We start from the raw sequence: 11,394 nt of genomic DNA on the forward strand, positions 1-11,394 counted from the left end.
TTATGAAGGATGCAGTACTACTCTATAGGTACTCAAGATTAACAGGATATTGAGTGAAAACGAGCATTTCACCCCCCCCTTTAATACTCCAACTGAAAAAAAAATGCAATGTTGTGACGAGTGGGGTGGGGCCGAGAGCCATGGGAACGAAGCGAGGCCGGTGGAGTGATTGGAAATGAGTGACACCTGCTCGACCCACCGGTCTCGAGTCCCACGGAGGAGATGGAAGGATATACAACAGGAGCGACGACAGTGACGGATGAGAGAGGACCAGGCCTGGATTTTAGTTTGTGGTTTGATTTTGTTTTGTGTTTATTTTGATGATTAAAGATTCAGTTTGATTGTCTGCCAGTTCTTGCCTCCTTCTTCCCAAGATTATGAAGTTTTTAATGCGTTACATTGGTGCCGACAAGGCCACCTCAGCGTGCTTGATGCCCAGACACGTAAGGCATCATTCCTGATCATCTCCTGTTGCCAGGTAACAACCGCACCCAGAAACAAATGGGTGAAATGGCATCCTTATAAGGACGTCTTTAAAAAGACACACCTGTGAAGCTCTTTCAGAGAAATTTGCTCTGTGGGAAATGCTCTTTTAGTGCTGTGGCACACAGGAGAATTGGCTACAATTGGCTCCTAAGTGAAAAGCTGGTATGCATTGTATCTGCTGCCTTATTATACTCATGCTGTGATCAGTGGCAGCTGGATGCAATAATTGAATGCTAATGTGCATTGGCTCATTTAGTTCACAATCAAAGTAGATTGGTCTATTGAAGAGATATCCCAATTCGTCGGTCACCATCGTGACGTTCAGTGTGACTGACTGAAAGGGAACTCGCATTACTCCGTGTCATGTCTCTAGCGCTAAGCGACAGTTCATGAGTTTAAATACTCATTGCAGAATCAGGAAAATATGAATAATTGTAAAAAAGCAAAAGTGAATATAAAAGCAGCATTTTATTTGATATTTTGTACTGTCCAGAATAAGCAATTAAGTTATTGCGCAAAAAAAATAAAAAATGTTTTACAATAAGTTTACATGTACAGTACCGCCGGTTCCTTTAGCCTATACGCAGAGTATGCTGTTTTCATAGGGCATCGAATCCCAGGGGGGCACCATGCCAGTTGCTCATTAGAAGAAAAAAAAAGCTCTGTTCCTCATTCTTGCTTGCGACCAATCACACCTCATGTTCGCGGCTTAGATTAATGCAAATGATCATAACTGATGGATGGACATCTATGCTCCTGAAAAGATATTCAGGTACAATATTGGTATCGGCTACACTTTTCTAACGTTGATAGCAATCGAGGAGAATGACTTACAGTCATAAAAACAACTGTAATTGTTCAGTATATGCCTCAGGCTTGCATATAATTGTCAAGTCAGTTATCAGACTCCTTAGTTATCCTTGGCAAACGTTGACAATTGGTTGAACTGGCTCATTTGGTTATTTTTGAATCAGACACGCTATTTCAGCATTGCGTCTTCCTTCACAACTCGGAAATAAAGTTAAATTAATTTGTTCCCTGCCTTGTGTTGTACAACCTGCATTTAAAATCAGAATGATGTTCCTGAGAAACATCTCAAAATAATTATTCATTCAAGAATCAGGTATCACTATTCCCTTCAAGTTTGTTCTTTCGTTTAAATTGATTTATTTTTATTCCGAGTTTTATTTTTCATTAGTTTTATTTCTGTAAACTCTTGTTTCATTTATTATATTATCTTCTGTGCCATGCTATGTTACCTTGCATATTGTCTTGGTTATGTTCTTCACTCCTGCCCCACCCTGTATCCTGAGGTTTCCTGCACTGACTCTCACTGGCTGGCAGCAAGGCTGGTGTATCTATCTGATATACTGTACTTAAGTATTTAACCTCTGGCTCTGTGAGCCTTCGTCCTAGAAATAAGACTGGTGCTACTGTACATCTGAGAAATCAAGGCTTCTGGTTTTCTCTTCTTCCTCACCATTAACCTGCTTGGTGCTTCCTCTTCTTCCATAGCCCTCAAGCCTATTGTCACTGAGGAATGGTTAGGCCTGTCATTGTGTCATCTACTGTTTGCACTGTGTTTCACATCTCACTCTCCTTGCTGTGCCCTGTGTACACCATCACTTGCAGATCCGGGACAATATTTCTTCTTGTCTTATTGTTTAAAATTTAGCTATGAGTTTCTAGCTAAAAAAGCTTTTTTTCTGTTTTTCTCTGTTTAATGTTACATTACATATGTTCTTTCCCCCATATATGGAAGTAAATGGCTGCCATCAACTTTCTGCACCAAGATTCTTCAGAATATCTTCATTTGCAGTTCTGGCATTTATAGTTATATATTTATGTAATATGCTATATGTAAGCATATGTATGTTACCTAAAGCTTATTGTGTGCAAATAAATAAATAAGAATCAATAAATAAAATTAAATAATACAATTAAATAGAAACAAAAACACATTATACCTTGCAGCAGCCAAAAGTTTAGTGAAGCCATTCAAGCGATGAAATAGAAAATAACTCTGAATATTTTAAATTGTGATCTTAAATAATGGATAATATTACAAAAGTAAATATTATAAATATATCCTACCTTTATTGGTCCGTGTGTGGTCATGATGATGCTTCCTCTCGCATCTGCAGAATGAAAGCAAAGCCGTTAGGATGAGACTGTTAAACCCTCCCAGTGCACACAAATCCTCTAGGTTTCTGTTGTGTGTCAAATCCTCTAGGAGCCTGTTCTGCAAAGATGAAACCTACCCATTTACTGGAATTTCAATTAATGACCTTGCCAGGAAACAAATGTCTTTTACTCGGATGATGCAAACCAAAAATAATGCGTGCGGCTTTAGGGCACTTTGTGTTATCAAATGAGCCACCTTTTGGTACTTAAACAACCATCAAATAATCAATGCATGATATCTAATGATATTTTTATAAAATAGCATGGGTCTCTTAAATAAATTTATATATTTTAAATGTAAAAAAAGTATAATTGTTTTAAAATTCTGAAAGTTAGAATATCAGTAGGTACCTTCTTGAGCCATGGCATAAAATTCTGTTAAATGGGCTAATATAAAAAGAAAACAACATAGGTAATTTCAGATTAAATCATTTCATTTTTAACAGCAAATTGACACTTGTCTTTGGTGTGCCATAGCAACAACACCATGAATGTATTTAAATAGAAAATCAGGTGCTTCTCAATAAATTATATCGTTGTGAAAAAGTTTATTTCAGTAATTCAACTCAAATTGTGAAACTCTGGTTTTAAATGAATTCAACGCACACATACTGAAGTAGTTTAAGTCTTTGGTTATTTTAGTTTTTTAGATTTTGGCTCACATTTAACAGAAAACCCACTAATATCAACAAGTTAGAATATGGTGATCTGCCAATAAGCTTATAAATTCAAAACACCTGCAAATGTTTCCTGAGCCTTCAAAATGATCTCTCAGTTTGGTTCACTAGGCTACACAGTCATGGGGAAGACTGCTGATCTGACAGTTGTCCAGAAAACAATCATTGACACTCTTCACAAAGAGCCACAAACATTCATTGCCAAAGAAGCTGGCTGCTCGCAGAGTGCTGTATCCAAGCATGTTAACAGAAAGTTGAGTGGAAGGAAAAAGTGTGAAGAAAAAGATGCACAGCCAACTGAGAGAACAGCAGCCTTATGAGAATTGTCAAGCAAAATCAATTCAAGAATTTGAGTGAACTTCACAAGGAATGGACTGAGGCAGGGTTCAAGGAATTTTGGATACAGTTGTCGTATTCCTCTTGTTAAGCCACTCCTGAGGTGTCTTACCTGGGCTAAGGAGAAGAAGAACTGGAATGTTGCCCAGTGGTCCAAAGTCCTCTTTTCAGATGAGAATATTTTTTTTGTATTTTATTTGGAAACCAAGCTCATAGCCCAAGTTACCTGAAATCTAGTGTTAAGTTTCCACAGTCTGTAATGTTTTGGGGTGCAATGTCTGCTAGTGTAACTGCACCCGTTTACCAATAAATTTTGTAGCGCTTCATGCTTCCTTCTGCTGATCAGTTTTTTTGAAGATGTTGATTTAATTTTCCAGCAGGATTTGGCACCTGCCCAAACTGCCAAAAGCACCAAAAGTTGGTTAAATGACCATGGTATTGGTGTGCTTAATTTGCCAGCAAACTCACCAGACCTGAACCCCAGAGAGAATTCAGCTGATTGTTTTCCAGACACTTTCAGGTCCTGAAGAACTAACTGTCCATATCCGATGTAATAAAACTGGCCACAGAAGTGTACTCAGAACTGCAATTACAAGTATGCAGATGAATGCAAAACAAACAAAGTAAAAAAAAAAACAGTGTCAGTCATTCGCAAGTTCGGCTCTGTTTAAAATAAATAAATAAAATGAATAGGCTAATAATAAAAAATAATATGAATAACCTTTGTTGTTTTTGTTAATATTAAACCTGAGCAGAACAATATGACAAGGGAGGGTGATGATATCTAAATGATTAGAATAGAAAAAAAATAACTTGTACACACAATGACAGAAATAATAATAGTCAAGTCAAGTCACCTTTATTTATATAGCGCTTTAAACAAAAGGAGTGCATCAAAGCAACTGAACAACATTCATTAGGAAAACAGTGAGTCAACAATGCAAAGTGACAGTTAAAGGCAGTTCATCATTGAATTCTGAATGGAGAAAAAACATTGGGAGAAACCAGGCTCAGTTGGGGGGCCAGTTCTCCTCTGACCAGATGAAACCAGCAGTTTCCAGGTTGCAGCAAAGTCAGTTTGTGCAGAAGAATCATCTGTTTCCTGTGGTCTTGTCCTGGTGTCGTCTAAGACAGGGTCTTTAAAGGGGATCTGTATCTGGGGCTCTAGTTGTCCTGGTCTCCGCTGTTTTTTACATCTGTAGAGGTCCTTTCTAGGTGCTGATCCGCCATCAGCGGACGTGGAGGATTATAATGTAACAAGAGCTCATTCAAATACTGAGGTGTTAAACCAGGGCTTTATAAGTAATAAGCAATCTTTTAAAATCTAGACGATGTTTGATAGGTAGTGCAGTGTTGACAGAACCGGGCTAATATGGACTTCCTGGTTCTAGTAAGAACTCTAGCTGCTGCATTTTGGACTAGCTGTAGTTTGTTTACCAGCTGTGCAGAACAACCACCCAATAAAGCATTACAATAATCTAACCTCAAGGTCATAATTGCATGGATTAATTTCTGCATTTGACATTGAGAGCGTAGTCCTTAATTTAGATATATTTAATAATAATAATAATAGTAATAGTTTATAGGCCTACATACCTGTCACTCATTATACGTTAAAAAAAAAGGATGAAAGGATGAAAGCCTTTAATTTCTTAGGCCATTCCATTTTAATTTATTAGTATTTATGGTGGCAAAAAAAAAAAAAAAAAAATCGTAAAAAATAAAGGTATTTTTTCTCTTAAATTCGTGTTTGGCATATATTAAGGCAATTATAATTACATAAGTAAATATAACCAAGTAATGTTCTTGCCATTAGACAAACTTTTATTTTGATAGAACGACAGGCTGCTTAGGCTACTCTATGGCTCCCACCAAAGCCAGAAACTGATTTTCCTTTGTTTACAGCACCAATGATAACATCGCTGTCAGTTCGTGTGATTTTCGCTAAAAACCTGAAAATGCTTCTTGCATTACATGTCGCCATTCTGCAGTAATGACCGTTCATCCGTGCTGACTGAGCGTATACTATAGAACCAAATTGACAATTTGACGCGAACCGTATGGAGTATAAATAATGTAGCGAACTAAGAGATATTAACAGAAGCTTCACTTATGTTTTTTGGCTGAAAAGGTGCAGAAACGGGTAAGTTGCATGTTTTTGCAGTTGCTCTTGGATGTTGCATAATCACGAACGGAGTGAAATCTGTCTATCAAATCAGTTCTATCCTAAAAAAATGTATCCCTTTTTCAATTCAGCCTTGCGTCATTCTGCTTGTCTCTCGTGAAGAATGCAACGGGGAACATGTACACCACGCCCAGTTAGACAGCGACGAGAACATCCTCAGCTGGGATTGTTTGCTTTGTTTGAACATGTTTGGGGTGTCTGATGATAGTGGCCGTCCTCAAAATATTTCCAGGAAAGGGATGTGTAAAATATAAATTTAACCGGCTGTGCTTAACAATATATAGTAGGTTTTTGTAAGATATTAATGATTTGTTTTTGCTAGATGAACATACACATATAATCAACGCGTTATAGAGTGTGACAACTTTAAGTTATAGCTAGACTGGCCAATACAAGTATTTAAATGATTGATAAGCTAATATACCCTCCCTTCCTTTATCAATTTAAACACAATCATCATGGCTAATTTTGAAATAAGGAGGCCTAGGCTAAAAAGTAATGTTGAATAATTTCTGGAGGATGTTAAGCCATTATCACTACAACAGTACAGCACACACACTCCCCAACCTTGAGCTGAGACATCAAATGCCAGGAAAAATACATTTCACCCTTTTAAGAGCCCTGCATAAAGTTTAGGCTCTGGTAAATATCTTCTAGCTAGGCCATATGATAATGTATTTGATATTTAAATACTGCTTTCAAAAATTTTATACTGTACAAGTCCTTACTTTAACCAAGAGCCGATTGAAAGGATTTGTCAGTTCATATTTAACTGTAATTAGTTATACACGAGGCATTTTTTATTTTTATGTTTTATTTATTTATTATTATTGCCCTTTAATTGCACCTGTAATAAATGCTGAGTCATTGTACACTGAAAAATAAAAATGGATGTAAAAATATATTTCTTTTAGAAATTGAATCAATTGCACAAATAATTATAAAGAATTAGCAAGTGATATATTGAATTACTAAAATAGATTTATTTGGCATAAAATAAAATGCTCCTATGCAGTTTTTTTTTTTGTATTACTTTTTTTTTGACAGCATATAATCAGACTAAACTATAAGTTTTATTAATGTTTTTTTGGATTAGGTGTGATGGCTTTTGTTCAGCTCTGAGTCATGCGACATGTCTCACTCTTCCAAGCCTCGATCCCATCCTTGTGGCCTTTGCGACAAATCCTTTGCCCAGATATCCATGCTCACCAGACACCAGCAGCTGCACACCTCTCGCCTGGCTCTACATAAACGCACCCATGCTGCGGAGAAGCCTCATACCTGCCGGCTTTGCTCCAAGACCTTCATCTCGTCGGCTCACCTTGCCTTGCACCTGCGCTCGCACAGCGGAGAGAGGAAGTACAAATGCAGTGTATGTTCCAAAATGTTCATGCAATCGTCCCAGCTTATGCGCCACAAGACCATCCACACTGGTGAGAAACCCTTCAAATGCCCAGATTGCAATAAGTGCTTCGGCCGTGCCTCACACCTGAAAACCCACCGTAGGCTCCACACTGGTGAAAAACCCTTCAAATGCACACAGTGTGAAAGGGCTTTTACGCAAAAGGCCGGACTTATTATACACTTGCGCTTGCACACAGGTGAGCGCCCTTTTAAGTGTGAGAAATGTGGCAAGGCCTTCCGCACGTCAGCCCACCTGCTTAACCATCAGGCTCTGGAGCTGGGAGAGGGAAGATACACCTGTGCCACGTGCAACAAGGGCTTCAGGTCAGTGTCCATGCTAAAACAACACGAGAAAAGCCACCAGGGCAGCGGGATGCTGTGTTGTAGCGTGTGCTCGGGGGCCTTCGCTCATTCCTCCTATCTGCAGCTCAAACTGCACTTGCAAAACGGAGAGCAGCTTTTCCATTGCAAGGTGTGCAACAAAATCTTTGTGAAGATGTCCACTTTTGAGAAACACTGCAGAAAACATCAGACAGAGATGGACGGATGTGAGGACAGGGGAGTAAAAGAGGAAGACGATCCCCCATTTGAGCTGCATACTGCTGTGTCCCCAACGCCTTCGACGTCAGAAGTCAACACACGCTCCAAAACAAGAGCCAAAATTAAGAGTACAACCGAAAGCTCTTAAGAATTGAAAGGTATAACATTCACGTAATGTCTTTCTGTATTTGTGATGTATGACATAAAATATGCTTTCATCTGCTCTTAGTTTTGTTAAATAATAAAGATAATTCTCTGCCTGCATGCAATACAGTCTTATAGACCATGCACAGTTGTACAAAATCATGCCTTTGCACATTTTTTTACATTTAACTTAATTTAATGATTTTTTTTTATCTTATCAAAAAGTGGTGTAATTATATATCTTATCAGCTTTGAAGATACAGGGGATGCATCATTATACTACATGCAGTTACCTTACTTGGAACAAATTCTTTAGTTGTTAAACCCCATCAAAAATACTAAAACTTACTACTACACGTATTATATCTGAAACTGTAAGAGAATTGAGACAAACCCTCAGAAAGCTTCACGGACATGAAAGGCTTTTGCTTCTAAGAATGTAATAGCCATTCAGCAGATATCAGCACAGAAAATGTGGAAAAACATTCAGACCGGGCCAAGCCTTATGCACAAATCATTTCATAATGTCATAATGCACAATTTGTAACATTTATGTTTAAGTAATAGAGTAATAATATAGGTGTGCAATCAGCTACATGCAACTGACAAATATAGAGAATATATAAATGCTTGCATATAAATCGACAATACATAGATGCTTGGACAATCCATGCAGGGTTATCATAATCCACAATGTATTCTGCAGTGAAAATGTTTGATTATACTGTTCGCACAGAATAGATGTTTAACATTTATTTAAAATAAAAAAATATATATATATTGTTTAAATGGATTTCTGTGGTTGTTTTCCGTTTTTCAGTGGAACTTGATTATTATTATTATGTGTATGCTGTTAGAGAGCCACACAAGGCAGCATCTGTGACTGCATCTGCCTGGTGTCATCATATCCAAGCAGAATGTGTTATCTGTGACAGAATCACAACCAGTTTTCTGGTTCTTTTGACAGAGAAAACATAGAAGAAACAATGAATTTTCAACTCTACACACAGTTTTATGTAAACACTTTTTTAGCCAGTTGAATACAAAAAAAACTAACTCAAACTTTTGAACTGTGACCTGTTTCATTTTCAGTGGCATAATTTTAAACATGTTGTCTAATCTTAGGGCATGAGCATATAATGCATGGCATTTATTTTGTTATTTTCCACAAGTTTGTTCTGGAAAACAACAAAAAAACAAACAAACAAACAAAATGTTGTTTTACAAGTAGGTGGTTGTGGCGAGTGGGGCGGGGCCGAGAGGCGTGGGAACGAGGAGTGAGGCCAGGTGTAGTGATTGGAGATGAGCTACACCTGCGCCCCACCGCCGGTATCGAGTCCCATGTAGGAGATGGAAGGATATAAAACTGGAGCGACGACCGTGAAGGACGAGAGAGGACCAGGCCTGGGACATTATTTTATGTTTTGGCTTTTATTTGTGCGCGTCAGTCGCCGTGAGGGGTTTTGTTTATTTTTGAATATTAAAATTATGTTTTGATTGTGCTCTGGTTCCCGCCTCCTTCTTCCCGATGAATATGGAGATTTGTATATCGTTACAGTGGTGATGGTGATTATCTGCCCTCACTCAAACTTTGCTATGTTCAAATAGCTTTATGTTAAATACAATGAGTTAACATTTGTCCAAGTGCCTCGTTCGATTCTTTAACTTAACTATGAGCAACGAATAGTGTGCATCTTGTGTGCTCTTATAATGTTATTGCTCGATAGCAGCACTAGATGGCGCTAGGTGAATGGTAAGGTGATGGACATTCATTCTTTGGGGCCCTTAAGCAAAAATGGCCTCTTTAATAAAAGAGAATGGAATATCATGATGTTGGTTACACTATAAGGACACACATTACTAAATTAATCACTTTAATTACAGTTAGCAAACACAGTTAGCAAACAACCTTTGTGTAGTCATAACCTGCAGTAGCAGATTCTAGTGCACATGTGATGCAGACTGTATAGCAGTGGTTCCCAATCCTCGAGAACCTCCAACACTGCACACTTTTGGTGTCTTTCTTATCTGACCCAGACATTTGAGGTCTTGGAGTCTTCACTGCTGAGCTGATGAGTTGAATCAGGTGTGTTTGAATAGGGAGACCTCTCAAATGTGCAGTGTTGGGGTTCTCCTACCAGGATTGGGATCCACTGCTGTTTAACATGGTATGAAATCACTGGATGCTGTGAGGACACTTTTCACCACTAGAGAGTGATGTGTATCCATACCTTCAGTATGATGCAAGATTCTTTTGAGAAACAAAGTGAAGTAAAATGCCTTAAATATGTCTTTTTTTTGTGTGTGAACATAAGGTTCTTATATAGTCTCTCTCCATAAGGGACTCTATTTTTTAAACAAACTATATAAGTATTTCAACAAAAAGATATAAGCAAAAGTAGAAAATGTGGTTATGCAGAAAACATGTTTGTGGCTATAACTAAATTTGCAGTTACAGTGCTGTGTGAAATACATTAAAAGTTGTTTTCTTTTACACCATATAAAAGCGTATAGATACTGGAACATTTTTTGGGTCGTAGTGTGTGAAAGACAATAACAGTATAAAAATATATATTTTTATTTTATTATATATATATATATATAACGTAGTTATAATCCATTTATTGTCTATTGTAAATTTTTGAGCATAGAACATTTTCAAATCCAACTGTAGCAAATCTTGAATGCTTTGAAAAACAGACTTATGTTTGGTCTCTCTCTTTTTTTTTTTAAAGAAGACTCTAAAAGTGTAAAAGGTTATAAAAAGTGAAAAAGAAAAAAACTATTTGACAAAATACAATTTTTTTTTTTACATTTCATATGAAATATATTTTCTAAAAAACATTTTACGATTAAAAATCTAAATCTATTCTAAATAAGGTGTGTCCGAATGTGGGGCTGACATCTCAGACAAGCTTTTATTTAGGTGCAGTACCATACATTGACTGAAGAGGGTTAAACAGATTCTAAAATCGATTACAAAACACATTTAAAAACTACACACATTTACCATAAACCATGACATGGCTTTCTTCTGTCCAGGGTTCCCATGGCAAAAAAGTGACAGTAAACTGGCTTTAAAAACCAAATGTCTTTTAGTGGTTTCAGTCATGCATCGTGCTTTTGCAAAGAAAGCATTTTCCTCTTTGACTTCATTGTGAGATCAGCCCAACAGTCTTGAGCAAAAAAAAAAAAATAAAAAAACCCCCCACAACCACTGCATAGTGATTGCTAAACAGATCTGCTCAGAGCATCTTGACTTCCCGTCTACCATGGAAATGTCTACACAGCATGTGCGGTGATTGCTGTTACTTTTGAACTGCCCGTGAATAAGTAAAACGAGTGAAAAAGTTAATGTCATAAACTGAACTGCATTCAATTGAAAATATGGCATCATCAAAACTATAACTTCAATTTTATTTTAGCCATGTTATGTAT

At 37.3% G+C, this 11,394-nt stretch overlaps 1 protein-coding gene across 1 annotated transcript; it reads left to right on the forward strand.

Moving 5' to 3' along the window:
- The first annotated feature begins 5,517 nt into the window (after nt 1-5,517).
- On the forward strand, nt 5,518-8,745 carry LOC127964416 (gastrula zinc finger protein XlCGF8.2DB-like). The gene is made up of 2 exons (XM_052564641.1): nt 5,518-5,826; nt 6,965-8,745. Exon 2 carries the CDS (start codon nt 7,001-7,003, stop codon nt 7,958-7,960), a length of 960 nt encoding a protein of 319 aa, XP_052420601.1. The 5' UTR covers nt 5,518-5,826; nt 6,965-7,000; the 3' UTR covers nt 7,961-8,745.
- Nucleotides 8,746-11,394: the final 2,649 nt, after the last annotated feature.

Source organism: Carassius gibelio, chromosome B9 (assembly GCF_023724105.1).
Source record: "Carassius gibelio isolate Cgi1373 ecotype wild population from Czech Republic chromosome B9, carGib1.2-hapl.c, whole genome shotgun sequence".
Lineage (NCBI taxonomy): Eukaryota > Metazoa > Chordata > Actinopteri > Cypriniformes > Cyprinidae > Carassius > Carassius gibelio.

Excerpts from the sequence above, each read along its gene's own strand:
- LOC127964416 (XM_052564641.1), top strand. The coding sequence starts at position 7,001 with ATGTCTCACTCTTCCAAGCCTCGATCCCATCCTTGTGGCCTTTGCGAC.